Source organism: Protopterus annectens, chromosome 9.part0, assembly GCF_019279795.1.
Source record: "Protopterus annectens isolate FY-2018-M chromosome 9.part0, PAN1.0, whole genome shotgun sequence".
Classification (NCBI taxonomy): domain Eukaryota; kingdom Metazoa; phylum Chordata; order Ceratodontiformes; family Protopteridae; genus Protopterus; species Protopterus annectens.
The window spans coordinates 742,688,348-742,709,295 of NC_056743.1; the positions used below are offsets into that span (position 1 = coordinate 742,688,348).

At 38.4% G+C, this 20,948-nt stretch overlaps 1 protein-coding gene across 1 annotated transcript in view; it reads right to left on the reverse strand.

The window, feature by feature from the left end:
* Positions 1 to 20,948, reverse strand: part of LOC122811495 (protein FAM71B-like) — a 703,144-nt gene that overhangs the window by 219,971 nt on the left and 462,225 nt on the right. The window contains exon 3 of the mRNA XM_044083371.1: positions 6,012 to 6,220. Coding sequence (XP_043939306.1) covers positions 6,012 to 6,220 — 209 coding nt within the window. The remainder of the gene's footprint in view (positions 1 to 6,011; positions 6,221 to 20,948) is intronic.

Below are 20,948 nucleotides of genomic sequence, written 5' to 3' on the forward strand. Positions count from 1 at the left end.
CAGAAGGACTGTATACTGAAAGGCATAATAACGTGGCAAGAGTGCTGCACTTGGGATTGTGCAAATATTATGGTGTTGAAGTGGCTGAAAAACACTGGAAACATGAGACACAAAGCATCATAGAAAATTATGAAGTCTACATCACATGGGATCATCTATTACTAACAGTTCAAAAGACAGATGTTAGAAAACCAGATACAGTGGCCCAGGAAAAGAAGACAAAAGTTAGCATTGATCATTGAAATCACCACACCCAGTGACTACAGTGTCCTGCACGCAGAGAGACACAAAGTTATAAAATATCAGGATTTGGAAGCAGAAACAAGAGCAGTGTGGAAGAAAGATACCCAAATAGTTCCAATAGCTGTAGGAGCAATGAGTCTTATAAAACAGAGTCATAAATTTTATTTAGATACGTTACCAATACATGTAACTCTATATGAATTACAGGAGGAGTCATTACTGGGCACATTGCGGGTGCTGCAAAGAACACTTTTGGCTGACATCAAAGAGTAAAACAATACTAATTTCATGAACTTTAATCGGACTTTGACTTAGGAATGGGGTCCATTCCCATCATGGTATTAGAAACCCAAAAGATTTGGAGAAATTAAAAAGGGAGAGACCTTATTAACAAAGATATAGAAAATCTCTAAACACTCAACCCCACCCAGTTTGGCTTTGTTAAGGGGAGATCATGCCTTCTAAATGTGATGGGCTTCTTTGAGACAATCACCAAAGCCCTAGATGAGGGAAAATCTGTGCATATGGCCTACCTAGACTTAGCCAAGGCCTTTGAAACAATTCTCCACTCAGGCATCATTGATAAACTCACCCGCTGGGTATCAGCCTATATATTGTCAGGTGGGTTGCAAACTGGCTCACTGATCATACAGTCAAACTAGGGGGACTCCACTTCCTCCAGCAGACCCGTAACCAGTGGTGTTCCACAGGGATCGGTTCTGGGAGCCTTACTCTTTGACGATCTACTTCTCTGAAGTACAGGCTAAAACTAAAGGTCTGTGGCTGACAAAGTTTCATGATGACTGCAAACTGGGAGCGATCATTGAAACCCCTAGCGATGTCATTATCCTGCAAGAAGGTCTTACGCAGACTAATGACTGGTGCCAAAGTCATGGTCTTAAACTTAATGCAAAAAAATGCATTATCAACCCTCTTCTGCAAGGATGATGTTCCTGCAAACTGCCACATCAATAGCAATACCATAAGCACAAAGTCAGTGGTGAAAGATCTGGGCAGGCAGGTTGATAACAGCTTTAACTTCGATCACCATGTCTCCACTGTGCAAGAAAGGCATTTTATATTGCTCATCTCATAAGTGAGGGCATTGCCTCCAGAAAAAAAGAGGTTATAACTCCCTTGTACTCTTCCCTCATCAAACCAGTAATAGAGTATAATGCTCCCTTTAGTGTGTTCCTTTCCAAACACCTGCAGCAATTGAAGAGACCACAAAGGTTTCTTACAAAGAAAATTCAGGGTCTTCAAGATCTGTCTTATGCGGACAGACTGAACTCATTGTCACTTTGCTCTGTGTCATCCAGACTGCTGAGAGGCGACCTGTGCCTTGCATATAGAACACTCTCTAACTTAGCTTTAATGGAAATGGTGCACATTCGCAAGTCAAATGGCACATGGATCTCTCACTCAAAGGACCTTAACCTGATATGTGACATCAACAGAACTTGCTGGACAGACAGGTTTGTCTCACAGAGGTTGCCCCACCTTTGGAACAAGCTTCCTATTTGTGTTAAACAAACCTCCTCATTGGCCCTATTTAAGTGTAATTTGGACACTTGCATGGGTAACTGGAAATCCACTCCTGAGTTTCCACCTGTGTCCCTCTTGGACAGGCGCAATAGGTGCTGATTTTAGTGTCTGTCTGAAGCAGACACCCTTGTGAACACATGCTGAACTTGACTAGGCTTCTAAGGGCTGGGACAGGTAGCCTAGTAACCTCCCATCATCCTATAAGTATGTTTAAGTTTTTGTTTCTTTTTGTCAGGAAAAATAGAACCAGTAGTGTTATTAATGACATCAGCAGTAACTTCCCCAGGGATGGGTACAACATTCTGACAAAACAGGGAAGCCTTCCCTGTTCTCTCTCCCAGAACCGACAAGAGTGGCTCTGTCTTGCCCACTGAGGGGACCCCAGCAGTCACAGAGGATGTGGCTAACCCCTGGTCCATAGTGGCTGTAGGTGCTACACCAGAGAGATGTGAGGTAAAAGATGAGAGGCCTGAGGTACAACTAATGGCCACAGCAGAGTCACCCACCTGTGGCTGAGGAAAATTGCTAGTCTGCTGTAATGGCAAAGGCTATTTGTTTAACTTTTTCTTTTAGTGGATGAAAGAAGGGCTGACCATGTGAATGACAAGGCTATTCCATGGAAAAAACGAAAATGTTGCTTTGTTCCCTGGGAAAACAAGCACAAAAAGAAAAGGTTTTTAGAAGTCACGTTTTTCACAGACATTTAAAATAAAAAGCATTTTAAAACACTTTGCCCACCTCACAAAGCAAAGACACATTCTGTACGGAAAAAATGATTTTCATTTACTTTAAACAACTTTTAAACTGGCAGAAAAAAAGAATGCTGCAGTTTAAAAGTACAATACAGTCTTAAGACATCCATTAAAACACAAATTCCTAGCTTTAAAATAACTTTTCAGAAGAGGAAAGTGTCAGTAATAAACATCATTATTAAATGGAAGTTTTTCCCCAATGGGAACCTATCTGCCCAGCAAAGGAGCAGTACAAGTCAACCATCGATCTTCGAAAGTCCTAGAGGAGTATACTTTACAATGGCAGTTAAGTTCTAAAGGACTTGGCACCTATACTTGTCTTTTAGTTAGCTCAGCTTGTTGCCTGACAGTTTAGGTGCATGGAAGGTATCCTGAGGCTTTGGAAGCTGGCCGGATGTTATATTCTTGACAGGATATGACCCATTTAGCTAAGGCTACTGCAGCAGTGATATTTCGAACATCCATTGTTATGGTAAGTTTACTCACACAACTGTACTTTATGCATAGGGAAATAAATTCAATATTAATTTTTTTTATTTTAAGGAAGAAATAAGTTGCATCCGTGTTTTAATGCTCCAAGCTGACCAAACACCAGTTTACAATAAACTCAGAAGACGAATGCTTGTGAGGATACATATATCATATATAGGTATAGTATCTGCCCCTCTACCTCAACATAGGAAATCGCTTTCTGTGTATCTCCCCTCTGATGTTAAACTGGGATTAAAATTAAGGCACAAATACTTATAGTCATTTCAAGCTGCTGGTCTGCTGCTATCATATTTATATGCAATATGCTTCCTCATCCCCTATCTCCAAAAGGCAGCCATGTTCTGTGTACCCTTTAGATGTCAGACTGGGACAAAAATGAAAAAGTAAATTGAATATAACATATTTGATGTCAAACATTTTAAACAGCATGCTTATTTACTCTCCCACCAAATAATTATCTGTATACACATCAACTGTCTCATTGTAAGGTAAATGAAAAAAAAAAATAATGCTTATTGCATAATGTCTCGGACTTGTTACTTCTTTAGACAGTGCAGTGCTGCTATACAAGCTATAGTGACCCCCTGTGCACCCCTCTGAAGTTTGTGAGGAAAGTTAAAGAAATAATGATCACACTTTCCCCAGACCAACAGACTATATAGTGAGGAACTGGGAGGAAAATTAAATAATGATGTCACCAGCACCTCCACCCAGAGGTGCGCACACACACACACACACACACACACACACACACACAAGTATGGTGACCTTCTGTGTACGCCCATAAGTAGGGCTGGTTTTAGACTAGGTAGGGTTCAGGGCTGAGGTGATTACTAAGCCCATGTCAAAATCCTTTTATGCAGTCTTGTGTGTGATGCATTTTTCCCTTATTTTTTGACAGATGCCTGTTAAACTGAGCAAGAGACAACCAGGTCATTTACATTTATCCAGGAAAAAAAAACACCAACAGTTATAGCAACTTCTATGTACAATTCAGAAATATGACTATGATAAAAGAGAATGACTGTGTAATATATTTCACTATTGCTCCAAATAAACAGTTCTCACACATTAAAATGTTGTACATTGTTTCACATAATCCCAGTAGTCCTGCAAAGTCAAAACACTAAGCGAACAGCAGCAGGCAACTAATCATTTTTCCACAGAAGACAGCCACATCAGCTATTCCTACTCTGTCTGTCTGTACTTATCAGGTGTCCAGTAAAGTAGTCCATCTTACGTCTCACAAAGGCACACTAAACACACTAGTTCTTCATAGCCAAATAGTGACTGTTTAAACTAATCAAAGACAAGAAGATCAGTTACTTTCATCCAGCCAAGCCAACCCAGCAGTTAAAGCCACAATATCTGATGGCCATGTAATATTAATTCATCTCTTCAGTCCAAATAAACAAGTTCAAGTTACCACACATTAAAGTATTCCAGTCCAAGTTGCTCCACACAAATTAGAAAGACATAAAAATATTACAAAAATTATATGGCTGGTCACTGCCAGCATCATTGTAAAAATAGTAATGACCCTTTTCTCATTGCTCCATTCCACTCGTCTCAACTGATCTCACAAATCACAAAGCCAGAAATATATTGCCAAAAATATCTGTTTGAAAAGTGCCAGTATTATTGCAAAACATACTAATGACACTTATCTCACTGTGCCGTTCCCCTCATCCCAACTGCCCACACAAATCACAAAGCCAGAAATAATTGCCAAAAATTTTGGATGATCACTGACAACATTACTGTAAAAACAGTTATAACACACCTCATGGTACCATTCCCCTCATCCCAACTCTCCACGCAAATCACAAAGCCAGAAATATTGTCCACAATATCTGGTAGATCACTGCCAGCATTGTTGTAAAAACATAATAATATTTCTCATAGCGCCATTACCCTCATACCAGTTTCCCACACAAATCACAAATGATTATTATAAAAACAGTAGCAATACTTCTCACTTCACCATTCCCCTCATCCCAGCTGCCCACAGAAATCAGAAAGCTAAAAACATTACCCAAAATATTTGGTTGATTACTCCCAGCATTATTGTAAAAATAGAAATAATATTTCTCACCTTACCATTCCTGTCTTCCCAACTGCCCACACAAATCACAAAATCAGGACTATTGCGCAAAACAGCTGGTTGATCACTATAAAAACAGTAATAATATTTCTTACCCAGTCCATTCCCTCATCCCAACTGCCCACACAAATCACAAAGCCAGAAATATTGCCCAAGATATCTGGTTGATTGCTGCCAACAGCAGTATTGTAATAAAACATAGTAATAACGCTTACCTCATTGACACCATGTCATTCCTCTCATCTCTGTCCAGAATTCTACAGAATTTGACCTCATTTCCTTGTGTTAATGATTCTGATACAAAGTTGTACAAAAGGAAAAAAATAAAACTTCTGGAGATGGCTTCACTCCTATATTTCAAAATTGCAAAGTCACTATTTCTGTGAACTCACAATATTTAGATTAACGTAACCTAATGTGATTTGAATGTCAAGTCACCTATGGAACCCCTCGAACTCCGAATGTTCCGCCAGCAGGTTTTCTTTTTCTTTTAGTAGGGGCACTTTATATATTTATGCTTTTAAAGCAAAGAAACATTGCTCTACAAATAGGTAAGGAAAGAGTGCCTCTACAAACAGTGTACCATAGGTGGTCATCAAATTTTCCCATGTATAACGCCAGACCTGTATATGGCATAGCTTAGTATTTCTTTTCTTTCTTCTGTAAATTCGCATAGTCATGAAAATGAGTTGCCAGGGGGCATAAACACTTCAAACAGCTAATGGGGCTAAATATATTAATCAATCACAATTAGGACAGGAAAAACAAAACAAAAATTTTAGGGAAATTTTAATTTGTCACACATATTAAATTCATGAATGGTAAACAAATCAACTGTGTATACCAAGTGTTATTAGAAATTCTGAATTACATACCTAGTCAGTTCAAGCTTTTCTTTTGGTATTGGAGTAGCTATTTTCTTTGTAGTATTTTCAGGTTGTATGTTTTTATTCTTGTTTTCGCTAATAGGTTGTGCCATTATGAGAAATTCAGGCAGAGTAACATTAGGGTTTGATGCTAAAATGCCGAGGGTCACCTTAGTAACTTTTCTGAGCGCATGTGCCACATATCCCTTCTTTGTTACCTATGACAAAAGAAAAACAAAACAATTTTGAAAATTGTAATCTGCAGGGATTAATTTCTCTCTGAAACCATATTTTATAACAATACAGATCAGTCAGAAGACACACACACAAACTCTTCTGAAGGCAGCATGGATGCTATCTTGGCTACTGATACCAATATTTACTATATTACAAAGGTTGTTTTTCTATCATTCACGTTTTTCTAATAAATAATTTCTGGTGAACAAAATATTAATTGTGAATTGTTTCCATGCTGTTTAGGATTAAAAAGTATTACATTGTTCCGGTATGGTATAACAGCTAAAGAAAAAAGGCTTCTTTAGTTTAACAAGTAAGGTAGTCTCTTTGATAACATCTAAGTTGGTCCATAAAAGCTGTTTTTCCCTGCCACTGGCATGCATATTGCATTTTTCCTCTTATGCTTGGTAAGCCCACATTTTGCAGCACTAAAACCAAACCCATTATTTCTTCTATAGCCCAAGATTCCTTCTACATATTGTTGTATGTTAGGTGTGAATTGCAGACCCCAGTTGTACGTTTCATACAGTTCCCTTTTATCTTTATTTATAACATTCCATGATATACTTTTCTGCAATACCTTTACTCAGACCATGATGCCTTTCCTTCCAAATATGATTCTTGTATTACCATACATAGAAACCACGGTCATTTGCGTGAAGGGAGGAGACAGCCCATCTAAGCTGACAGTTATAACAACCTACCTTATCTACATTCTTCACTTCTCTCCCTTCCTCCACTTTTTTTCATGAATTCGTGTTTGGAACAGGGCATTGTTATTTTGTGATTCATTTTGGTAGCACTTTGTACAGGTTCACAACTCTCTCTCCCCATAATGGGGTATTTTCATAGATCCAATGAAGACCTGACCCCTACAAGCTTCAGCATATGCTCCATCATTCCCCTCCATTTCCTATTCAGGGTGACCCCTTCATATATCCCCTTTATGATCTAATGTACTGATAGAATGGATCCCACTGTTTCTTTCAGTTTCTAGTGATGAGTCTCAGATCTTCTAATCTTTGGTTGTGCCCTCATCCTTCTGGTTAGTGCATGTTCTGTAGATCCTTTCCTGCACTGTAATATTGTTCTCATTGTATGGCATCTAGAACTACATTCATTGCTGAAGATGTGCCATGACAAACGTCCAGCAGATTAGAAGTATTAATTCTTAGATTCTAAGGTCTATCCACCTGAGAATACACCCCAGCATACTGATTACTGCTGCCACAGCCCTATCACTGCTTCACTTCCTTTGTCATCCTACGTCTTACCTCCTTCTGCTGCACTTCCTCAAACTGCATGCCTTCTCTTTTGCCCTAATTGCTAGACTCATCCACATGTAACTATACTGGACTTCTTGTTTTCCCCTTTTGCCTCTTCCTCAAACCCTTGACCATAGCCCTGAGTACTCTGCCCTTGACTCTTTCCCTTGCGTTCACCCTCTTGATATGCTTCTGGTCTCTTGCCTCAGTTTTGACCATCTCTTTCAGCTCCACATAATCTATCCATTGAAATCACGTACCCATATGCCTTTGTCGTTGGTGTCTTTCTGTTCTCCAACTGTATATCACAAAGTGGCATCATTACTGTTTTCTAATGATACCTTCACCTGGGCATCTCTGTTCTCTCTCACTCCCCTTGCTTTGGTTAGGGACACTTATGGAATTATCTCCTTTTTAGTATCTTCTCATACTAGCTGGTCAAATTCCTCTCATGGTCAAGGACCTCATTCAAGACCCCCACTTCATTTCCACCCTGGAGATATGAATGCCTTGCTACGTTCCTGGCAGGCTTAGATCTTTCAGGGGTATAACCATCCCATTCCTTTTAGCCCATTAATTTATCCTGTCTCCAGTTCTCTCTCCTCTGCCTCCTCTGATATGTTCAGGTAACTCAAGATCCAACACAGTAAAATTCCTATCTCATCATTCTTACTATCAAGTACCAAATGTTATTTTGTGATAGAAGATAAGTTTTTCCTGTCATTCACTTGACAAACGGCACAGTTACAGCTCTAAGAAGCCTCTCACTGTGGGCTAGTTTGTCTATGAAGTGAGAATTGCTGATGCAGAAATTTGATTTAATCCTGAGTGTAGGTAAAACATCCAAGAAACCTGAAAAGGCACAGTCCATTATGTTTCCGAATGTCACAGCGGATGAAACCCTAAAAGATTAATACATTTGAGTTTCAAATGGTAAAGTTCTGCACTGATGATATAGAAAGCTCAGAAATACTGTCAGCTGAGGAAATCTGATATACATCTGCCATGAGTTCTTTGCATAGGCACAACATCTAACAGAAAGTAGTAATACTTATTTTACTGAGTTAAAGAATCAAGTTAAAGATTATGAGTTAGATAAGTTTCAATAATAAAGGCAATACATACTGTGGTGGTGGTGCTGCGGTAGCGTTGTCGCCTCACAGTTAGACGTTGCCCGTTTGATTCTCAGTTAGAGCATCATCTATGTAGTGACATGTGTGAATGGGCGTTCCTTTGTTGAAGGTTGTGCGTTAGGCCCGGCAAGCCAGTACGTAAAAATCTACTGCCAATCATTAGCGGATCAGAGTTCCGCTGTGGTGACCCCTAACCAGGAAAAGCCGAAAGACACAAACAAACAAGCAATAAGGGCAATACATGTGGCTTCACTAGTGATTCAGCATTAAGGAAAGTGACTGATGTATGTTCACCAAGTGAAATCATAGTTACAAGAGATCACACAGGAGTTAGAAATATATAAAGTGACTTGTGAGATGAAAAAGTTAAAAAAAACATGAGTCATGTAAAGCATTAGCAGTCTGTCAGCGTTACGCTTGTTCAAGGTGCTGCTACAAGTATAATAGAAAAAAATATTCAGCCATTAATTGTGTCAGGAAATCGTAGAAAGATAAATCCTTTTAATAAACCATGTAAACTGAAAAGAACAAGTTTTTATTTGAAGAAGGTTCATATGATGGAACAAAGACAAAAAACTGAATTGTCTGTCAGTGCAGAAAGATTGGAAAACTGCACAGAGTGTACTGTGTACAAGAAGGTGGTACAGGGAATGTTAAACAATATGATCAGGTGGAATTCTGGGCAGAGAAGTTCAAAGTGAATAATCAGTTTGTTGTGTTTAAACTAGTCATTAGTGCACCGTTTAATGTAATGGCTTCACAGATGTTCTGAATTTAATACACAGTAAGATAAAACTTTAAAAAAAATTGATGTGTAAATTACATACTTATTTAGATCATTAAGTAATACCAATAGACCTGAAAGTGCCTGCAAGTATAAAACACAAGATTCATTTCTAGATCTGGCTTGCCACAAAGGTGGTATAATAAACCTTCACAATGTAAGGTGCAGTGACTGAATGATTAGCTTTATGCACATGAAGAGTTATTAACTGGTTTGGGCTGTTCTCAGTCAGTTCATTATAGCCAGAGAGAGTTTCTGTCATGTTATCAGAGCTACCTGCTTTAAGGAAAGTTCCAACAGCCTGGAGGAATAAAATCAAGAAGGAGCTGAGCAGAATGTAGTGCATGGACAGGATTTGGGGACAGAATGGCCTAAGTGAATGGGTGAACAGCATAGACATTGAACACTGCTAAAGACATGATGAGTAATAGAATCCCAGAAATCACTCAGGATGTAAAATCAGATATGTTTAATAACGTACTAACTCTTTCATCTCCTGTACTATATGACTTTGTCAGAATAGAGAAAAGTTATGCAAACAACTCTGATAATATCAAATTATTATCAGGTGACTAAAAATCCAGTTTGGTAAACCATTACTGTATTAATTTCAGTATGAAATCAGTTTAAAACTGATCAAGGAACTGATTTTAGCTTTAAAACAGCTAATAAGAATAATACTGTCATTTATCTATGGATGCTAATAAGAATTCAAACATATCTGGCTCTCTAGCTTACTTTTTTTCAAATGTATTGTTCAAATATCCCACTTTTCTATTATTTCCTATTTGGGCATTAGTCAAAAACTGATCTTTTTTAATTAGGGAAATAAAAAATACCTATGCAATGCATTACATAAAGCCTAAGTTCCAATAGAGCAGACATACTCTGTAATTTGTTATGAAATCTTTCTATTGGCTTTACTTATACAGAAAATGTCACAAATGAAATATAATGCCAGATAAACCACATATTCAGAATTGCAGTTAAATAACTTCTAACCATTAAATTCCATTTCATGCTTTGCAGTGAACACAACTGTATATACCAAAGTGCCTGTTAACAATTTGCCCGGAAGTAATTAGATTTCTTAGCAGCAGCAGCAACAACAACAACAAAAAATAATTGCTGGTCATTTCATTCAATAGATTAGGTAATGAACCACTATCCTTAGAAGGATGCTCATTTCCTAAAATAATTTTCAAATTCCACAAGCCTATTTTCTTAATGTTATAAGCACCTGTGTTAAATTTATTATTATTTTTTTTATTTTAAATTTGTTAACTGGTGTAGAGCACTGACTCTATTGCATCTATTTGAGTCTCAGCCTGGGAGATAAACATAATAGATACATAATATTACATACAGAGTGAAATAGAAAGCACAATATATGCATGTATTGCATGCAGCATGAATATCCATGCTTTGCTGAGGGCATAAAGACAATAGATACATAACATTATATACAAAGTGACTTAACAAAACACACTGTATACATACATTGCATATAGACTAGATATCAGAGCTGGCATGCTGAAAGCATCACAATTAAAAGCAGAGTCAGAATAAGCTAAGAAGAGGTTAAATTATATGACCAGGGAGATAGCAGTTACATTTTTCTAGAGTTTTGCAATGTGCTTTTAGTTCTGATCAAAAATGGGATAAGAGAAATTCCCACAGTTTAACACATTGCATCACGGTGTCAGTAACCCAGCTTGTAGCACATTTGCCTATGGTGCAGAAGGCTGTGGCTTCTATTGCCACACCAGAGAGATGGTTCATTGACACCATAGTGCAGTCTAAGGGCTAAGTGAGTATTACACACGAAAAAGGTACCTCTGAGCCAAAGATAGTACCAAGTGCCAAATTAAGCCAGTTTATTCAATGAGCACAAATATGTAAAAACACAAACACTGAAGAATTGTCATTAACGCAATTCACACCACATGCATTTTCATCTCTCCACTGCAAGACTGTTTTAAGTCCTTAAGTACAAGATTTTTGAACTTTTTTTTCAAGTCTTATCCTCTGGTGGAACTCAGACACCCTAAGATATTCTTACATAGTCTTACTTAGCCGAAGAACAGGGCCCCATTATTAAAACTTTCCATAAAAATGCAGAAATCTCTCTCTATAGGCTAAATCCTTTTGCTCCAGAGCATTTTACAGCTACTGTTTTTACATCTCTAGTCTTCAAGAAGAGGGGAAATCAGCAGCCAGAGTGAACAAATCTTCAGGACTTTCTTGCCTTTACAGAGTGTAGAGTGCATACATCCTGATCTTCTAAAAGATATGACATCAATAAATAATTTTCAATCCCAACAACTAACTATATACACAAATAGGAGGATGGTGGGTGTGTGCGGCTGCTGCAGCAGTGAGGAATTCGCACATCTACTGTTATGGTAAGTACAACTTACACAACTGTACTATGATCATCATTCTCACTGTCGAAGTGGCCTTTTGGCTATATGGGTCGATTACCTGTAAGGAGGAGGAAGGATAAGGATTCTGGAGAATGCCAATCCTGGAAAAGGAATCCAGTATGTAATGCTTTGTAAAAATATGTAGAGAGAACCATGTTGTTGCCTCTAGAATGCCTCTGGAGTCCACCCCTTCCCAACATGCCATCACAGAAAACAAGGCTTGGTTAGAATGATATATAAGGGCCAGTAATTCTGCCTGTTTTAGTAAAATTCAGTTACTGACTAGTAAGTACACTGTCAGCAAAGAAGAAACTTAGAGAGCCTGAAAGAAAATCAACTAGAAAAGGTGAAGAGAAAACAATGACTGAGAAGAACTGTGCAGTTGTTTGGCAAAAAGCAGTCCAAGTTCCAGTTTTGGCATAAGGGATAGTTTCCAGTAATTTAGAGGGAAAATAAATCAAATGTGCTTAGAGCTGAATAAAATAAATGAAACACTGAAAGAGTATATCCACTCAAATAAGAAAAGGCTAGACAAAATGGAAGAAGCTTTAAACAGTTATTCATATGAACTGATAAAACTGCAAAAATTAGAAGTCATAATGAAGAAAAGGCTGGCTCAGTATGAGACTGCCAAGAAGAGCTGTTTCAAAAAATGGTAGCATTACAGGACAGATCACACAGAGAAAACCTGAGATTTTCTCTCCTACCAGAGAAACTGGAAGGAAAACACTATATTAATTTTATGAAAGCACAAATAAGTGACTTGACTGCTGTTCCACAGCAGGACTTATTAACTGAAAGGGTACATTGTGTGTATGGTCCAAACCTGGCCATGAGAAACCAGACTTGACTTGTATTAGTAAAGATACAACCATAACTGCAAAAATAATTCATTCCGACAAAACTGTGGCAGAAGGGCAAATTATTAAAAACTGGAGGCAGTAGAGTGTTTGTGGAAAATGATTATTCGGCATATACCAGGCAGAAGAGAAGCAAATTTATCCCAGCAATCAGGGAACGGTGAGAGGCAGGTGTGATTCAAGCTGTTGTATCCAGCTATTTCCAGAATATTTTTTCCAGGAGGATCAAAGTCATTTTTTTATGCAGAACAGGCTAAGGAGGAAATACAAAAAATTGTCCAACAAAAAGTGAGCCATCAAATAAAAGGGAACCGTGCTTCTCATTCTTCTGATTATAAAGCTGATAGACTTTGCCAGTGAAACCTTTTCCAGTGTTCCAAAGGAAAATGATGGAGCTGACTAGAAGAAACCACAGTACCTTAGATTTGAGCCAGAGTCTGGGGCTGGGAGATGGAGACATTAGTGAATAAATGTGAGAATATAAAGCATTGATCACATTTGTGAAATATGGCTTTACAAGAAAAAGAGGATGAGAAAATTGGACTTTTGTTGATTTTGTTAAACTTATTTAGGGACTGAAAGGCATTAACCCCATTTCATATCATTAATGTTTGGAAGGACACTAAAAGGGAAAAAAAGAAATGGAAAAAGTAACTTTAAGTAAACCAATGCTTGTTCTTAACAGTATTTGTATTAAAACATTTCAAGTATTACTTGCATGTTATACAGTGGATATAAAAAGTTTACACACCCCTGTTAAAATGCCAGGTTTTTGTGATATAAAAAATGAGACCACAATAAATCATTTCTAAACTTTTCCCACCTTTAATGTGACCTCTAACCTGTACAATTCAACTGAAAAACAAATCTGTTAGGGAAAAAATATACAAAATAAAAAATGTACAATAAGCTGGCTGCATAAGTGTGCACACCCTTAAACTAATACTTTGTTGAAGCACCTTTTGATTTAATTACAGCATTCAGTCTTCTTTGTTACATACGTGCCATCAATTAAAGAGACTCTGATTAACCCCAAATAAAGTTCAGCTGTTCTAGCGGGATTTTCCTAACATTTACTCAGTTGCCTGCTACAGCAAAAGCCATGATTCACAGAGAGCTTACAAAGCATCAAAGGGATCTCATTGCTGAAAGGTATCAGTAAGGAGAAGGGTACAAAAACATTCCACAGCACTGGATATACCATGGAACATAGTGAAGACGGTCATCAAAATGTGGAGAAAATATGGGACAACAGTGACATTGCAAAGAACTGGACGTTCCTCCAAAATTGCTGAAAAGACAAGATGAAAACTGGTCAGGGAGGCTGCCAAGAGACCTACAGCAACACTGAAGGAGCTGCAGGAATTTCTGGCAAATACTGGTTGTGTACTACATGTGACAACGATCTTCCGTATTCTTCATATGTCTGGGCTATGGGGTAGGGTTGCAAGATGGAAGCCTTTTCTTACACAGAAAAACATTACAGGCCTGGCTAAAATTTGCAAATCAATACATCAAGTCTCTCAAAAGCATGTGGGGAAATGTGTTATGGTCTGATGAGACCAAGGTTGAACTTATTGGCCACCATTCCAAAAGGTATGTTTGGCACAAAAACAACACTTTGCATCACCAAAAGAACACTATCCCAACAGTGAAGCATGGTGATGGCAGTATCATGCTTTGGGGTTGCTTTTCTTCAGCTGGAACTGGGGCTTTAGTCAAGGTGGAGGGAATTATGAACAGTTCCAAATACCAGTCACTTTTGGCCTAAAACCTTCAGGCATCTGCTAGAAAGCTGAAGATGAAGACGAATTTCACCTTTCAGTACGACAATGACCCCAAGCATACATTCAAATCAACAAAAGAATGACTTCACCAGAAGAAAATTAAAGTTTTGGAATGGCCCGGCAAGAGCCCAGAGCTAAATCCAATAGAAAATCTGTGGGATGACCTGAAGAGGGCTGTGCATAAGAGATGCCCTTGCAATCTGACAGATTTAGAGCATTTTTGCAAGGAAGAGTAGCCGAATATTGCCAAGTGAAGATGTGCCATGCTGATAGACTCCTACCCAAGAAGACTGAATGCTGTAATTAAATCAAAACATGCTTCAACAAAGTATTATTTTAGAGATGTGCACACTTATCCAACCAGCTTATTGTACATTTTTTATTTTTTATATTTTTCCCCAGTTGAATTGTACAGGTTATAGGTCACATTAAATGTGGGAAAAGTTTTTAAATGATTTAGTGTGGTCTCATTTTTTTATATCACAAAACCCTGGCATTTTAACAAGGGTGTATAAACTTTTTATAGCCACTGTATAATAAAACATTTTCAGTGATTGTTGTATGTGATAAAGATACTAAAGTAAATAAATACTTTAAACAATTACTTTTTTTTCTTTTTTAGTTTTAAGAAATATAGGAATTACAATGTAAAAAGAGAAGAAAGGCTGGACAAAAGTATGTTTAAATTAATATGTTGTAATCTTGGGCTGTTGAGGTGGGGAATAGGATGTAAAAGTGCATTGATTATAACATATGTAAAGTTGAGATGTTTTCTCTTACTTTTTCATAAGTGAAATGCTGAATTCATGCCCTTGGTTTAATCTAATTACAAGCTTTTTGTGTAAGCAAGTGGGGGTTAAAATAAGAGATCCCTGTGAATTTAATGAATAGTTTTCCTTTAGCAAATAAATGTTCAGTGTGAGTTGAGAAGTCTGCAGCTGAGGGCAGCTGTACATTCTGTTCTTATGTTTCCATGGAGACAAGACGACTACATGTGAAGGCAATAAGTCTTGAGAGTCCAGAACATTGTTTGCTGAGAGAAATATAAAATGAAAAGGTACAAGGTCAAACAGCTTAGTAAAAAATTAAAGTCTGAAATTATTGGAACTGAATAAGAAATAGCAACTTTTCTGGAGCCTAAATACATCAATGCATTTACTAGGGCAGCATATCATTTAGTTTTATTTAAAGACAGCCAGTGCACTTTTTCTTACGACTACAAGTTAATGTTTTATGTGGGGACTGAAAGGCATTTACCCATACAAGCTGTTTTTTCACAGCTGAGAGGGGAATAATGAAAACAGAAGAACAGGCAGCAATTAGTGTAAATAGGAGCACATGTTGTAATATGTGCCTTAGCATGGTTAACCTTAATTTTTGATTAGGTAATGTCTGTGGGTGCAGCTGTCAATTTGGGAGAATTTTTCCTATGGGGGTGGGGTTAAACTTAATTTTTTGAAGATGTACATGGTTTTGTGAGTTTGTTTTAAATTAATAGGTTATGGGAGTATTTTGGGAGTGTTTGTTTGTTTTTTGCTTGAGAGTTTTTATAAAAATAAACAGGGATATAAAATGTGACATAAGCTCAAATGGAGATGGCAAGAAACAGCTCTATAAAGGACCAACCTGCCAAACATTAGAGGGTGCACATAACACAAAAGATGTAGTCATTTAAAAAATCTGTCATATAATAAGTCAACCCAGTAGTCAGGGACTTGGGGACACATGTAGATAGTAATCTAGCCTTTGACCATCACATGTCTACAGTAGTGAGGAAATCATTCTATGTTGCACAACTTATAAACAAAGGTATGGTATCTAGGTCATTGTTCTACTGTATTCTTCATCATCAGACCTATCATTCACTACAATGTCCCCTTTGGTATGTACCTAACTAGGCATATCCAACAAATGGAACTTCCATGGAGGTTTCTCACTAAAAGAATACAGGGCATACGTAAAATGTCCTATGCAGACTGCCTCAATGCCTTATCTCTGTATTCTGACTCTTATAGGCTGTTGAAGGGAGATCTATGCCTGACATACAGGGCATTGTCAGATCCCACCCTGATGGACTTCCTGCATATCCATAAAATAAACAGCACTAGAATTACCTGTTCTAAAGTTTTAAACCTTGCCTGTGATATAAATAGGACCTGCTGAAGAGACAGGTATTTATTGCAGAGACTACACTGACTCTAGAACAGGCTCCCCATCCATGTGAAGCAGAATCCCTTCCTATTCCAATTCAAGTTTAACTAAGACATTGGATGGGGAACAGGAAATTCATCTCTGGCTTGGCACCTATGTCTGTAATAGACACAGGCAACCTGTAAATGGTTCATCTCCCAGACCCCTGCTTGTAAATGTTTCATCTCCCATGCTCCCGCTTACACTTATCAATGATACCAGAACTTGTCAGAAATTTGGGATGCATGGCTATGCTTAAAAAGGTCCTTGTGGTTGTTAGCCTAGTAAACACCTACATGAACCTGTGAACCTATAAACGTATAACAGGTGAGAATAATTTCTTATCATAATGGCTACACTATCCATATTATTTTGGAACATGAATGGCTTCACAGGTATAGAGAAAAAGGTTTGAGTGTTGAATTATATTAAAAAATTCAGAGTGCAAATAGCAGTGCTACAGGAGACACATTTGAAAAGAAGTGAGCATGTGAATTTGACAAAGAAAGGATTTCAAGATGGCTATTCAGCAGAATATCAAGGACAATGGAAAAGGGAGTACTTATACTAATTGCTAGAGGAGCTCCAACAGTGACAGAAGAGGGAAAATAGATAATAATGGTAGATCTGTGGTAGTAAGGGGTTACTGGCAAGGGAGGAGGATTACACTGGCATGTATTTATATTTCACCTAAAACTGCTATTATGGAGATTAAGAAAATGTTGGGAGAAATACTCAGCTTTCAGCAGGGAATATTACTTACAGACTGGGACTGGAGCTTGATTTGTAACAGTGAGGATGTATCTGGGAAACATAGAAGGGAAAATACAACAAAAGAGGATAGATTTCTGAAGATATTTATGAAAATATTTGCTAAGGAATATATGAATTCAGCAGTATGTGGAGATAATTTATATATTTTTCCCAAGGTACAATAACTGGGCTAGACTAGACAGAAATTATATTTCAGAGGAACATTATCAATTAATTAAAAGCTTAAACACATATCCAATAACTACAGATCATGCACCAATAACAACTAAGATAATAATGCAGGGTAATGAAACAAAGATGAGATACTGGCACTTCTCCACCTACCTGTTAAAAGAGAAGAATTTTAGGAATGGTTAGTAGTAAGTATTCGAGAGTTATTAAGGAATATAGAAATGTCTTCAGAAGTTATAGCTAGTGAGTGGGATAAAATGAAAGTGAAGTTTAAAAATAGGGTAGAAATAACAGGGAAAGGAGATATGGTTTAGAAGAGTAACAAATTATTTAGAGGAGTTGACAAAAATTAAAGCATCACAGAATAAGGGAAATCTCACAGATCAAGGAGAGGCATAACTGTAGAGTGCTAAAGAGAAAATAAGGGAGTATCTGGATAACATGGATGAGTTTAGAAAAATTGCTGTTAAGCAACTGTTTTTTTTTTTTTTTTATGACGACTCCAGAACACAAAAACTTTTAGCACACTGACTTAGACAACAGAAAGTAGAAAGGGCTGTTGCCAAACTTACTGAGGCTGTAAACAAGAAAAATAGCAGAGATCCTGTAAAAGTATTAGAGATATTTTGGAAATTTTATGAAAAATTGTATAAAGCAGAGAAATTTGGAAATTAAGAAAAAGTAGAAATGGAAATATTTATGGAAAACCTAAGTATGCGGTAGATGAGGCTTAACAAGTAAAAGGAGATGAGCAAAAATGGTGATGTACAATCTGAAGAAAAGTCTCCAGGAATAAATGGTATTCCAGTGGAAGTTTGGAAACTAGGATGGAAGAAACTGATAAAGATCTAGAAGGTTCTGTTTAACAATATTTTGAAAGGAGGAGAAGAATAAGAAGTTATGTACCTACCATAACGTTCCATGTTAGTTGTCTTCTTCTCGCCTTCTTTCTTGCTGTTTGGGTTCAGAGCCGATCCTCGGCTCCGACTCGGCCATCTTCAAAAGCTCGAGAGCTGCTTACTGGCTCGAGGTCCCCCCATATCCCATGATACCTGGCACTAGATACCCAGATCTCATTTGATAAACCTAACTACAGACATAATAATAACAATTATAATAAAACAGTAAACTGTAGTAGGATACATGAACCTACTGGAGAGACTGATAGTCAGAAGTGATAGCCAGAAAAGACTCAGCCAGTGACAAAAAAACATAAGGAACTCTTCTCGGTCTACTAGGATAGGGGGATGGAGGGTGGGACGCAAGAAAGAAGGCGAGAAGAAGACAACTAACATGGAATGTTATGTTAGGTACATAACTTCTTAATGTTAAGTTGTCTATCTCGCCTTCATTCTTGCTGGTTGGGACAGCGTCCCTAGCACCTCAATCCTGGGTGGCTCATCAGAACAGACTCTTCAGAACAGTGGAACCAAAATCAGCTCTGCTCCTGGAGGCCACATCCAGCTTATAATGTGAAATGAAGGTATGTGGATTAGCCCATGTAGCTGCCCCACAAATAGTTTCCATTGGCAACCTGGCCTGAAAGGCCACTGAAGTAGCTAGAGCTCTGGTGGAGTGACCTTTAGGTTTAGCAGGAAGCTCTTTATTCCTTAACTGATATATAAATGTAATAATAGATGTCAACCACCTAGATAAGGTTACTTTCGACACCAGTATACCTTATTTACCTTCAGCGTAGGACAGGAACAACTGGTCTGATTTTCTGATTTGCTTGGTTCTATGCAAGTAAAAATGTAATTGTCTATGAACGTCCAACTGATGTAACTTGTATTCTGCCTTGTTGGAATAATTTGGAAAAAAACACAGGTAGGTCAATGGACTGATTCAAATTATTATCAAAAGTAACCTTTGGAAGAAAAGAAGGGTTCTATAATACAAAGAGAAACTCTATAATTGTGAAAAACTAGGTAAGGTGGATGAACACAAAGAGCCTGAAGTTCAGAAACTCTTCTAGCCGATGTAACAGCAACTAGAAGAAGGGTTTTCCAAGAAAGAAACTTCAAGGAACAAGAAGCTGCCGGTTCAAAGGGGGGCAGTATCAGGGAAGCTAAAATCAAATTCAGATCCCACGGAGGCGGATGATCTCTTATTGGGGGCCTGAGTAGAGTGGCCCCTTTAAGAAAGGCTTTACAAAGCTTATGGGACATGATGCTTGTATCAGATAAGCCCGTATGAAAGTTTGAAATTGCGGCTAGCTGAACTCTAATCATGGCAGAAGAGGATCCAGCTTGAAAAAGTTCTGCTAGAAATTTTAAAATATGGTGCACAGGGGCTGAAAAGGGATCTATATTCCTGGTCTCTGCCCATAAGGAAAAACGTTTCCACTTACTAGCATAAGTCTTTCTAGTGGTAGACTTATGCGAAGATAAGATGATTTCACGCACCGAGTGGCAGATGTTTGGAAGCCTGGCTAAGGTCGGAAGTGGAGAAACCAAGCAGTGAGCTGGAGAGATTGAAGAGATTGGTGCAGCCCACCCGATTGATGGATCAGGAGGTCTGAAAGAGGGTCCAGGGCTGCTCCAGAAGGTGATGATGCAGGAAAGGGAGCCAAATTTGTTGAGGCCAGTAAGGGGTAATGAGGATCATTTTGCATCCCAATATGGTAGCTTTCTGTATTAGTTTGGGAATCAGGGGAAATGGAGGGAATGCATAAAGAAGCCCCTGAGGCCAATCATGAACTAGAGCATCTCTGGGGGAGTGCCTGGGAAGAGGAAGGAGAGAGAAGAAATTGTCACACTTGCTGTTGAAGGGGGTGGCAAAAAGGTCGCAGCAAGGCTGACCCAATTTGCGGAAGATCTTGTCCGCCACAGTCTGATTGAGAGACCACTCGTGAAGCATGAGAATAGCCCTGCTCAGCCTGTCTGCTATAACGTTGGACTTCCCAGGGATGTGCGTTGCTATCAGAAACCATTGGGAAGAGATCGCCCACTGCCAAAGTCTGAGTGCTTCTCGACATAAGGGGTAGGACTTGGTTCCGCCCTGCTTGCTGATGTACCATACTACTGACATATTGTCTGTTTGAATTGCAATGGTCCCGGTGGGAAGAGAGTTCTGAAGAGCTTGCAACGCTAAAAGCACTGCTCTCATCTCCAAGACGTTGATATGCATATGGTACTCGTGAGGCTGCCAGGTGCCTTGGACTGTTCTGCCCTGAAAATGCCCCTCCACCCGATCAGGGAGGCATCCGTGGTCACCGTAGCTACTGGAGGAGGAAGAATGAATGGTCTGCCCTGGTGTAATGATGGGGAAACCATCCACCAAACAAGTTGTTTTTTGCATGACTGCGTGATCACTATCA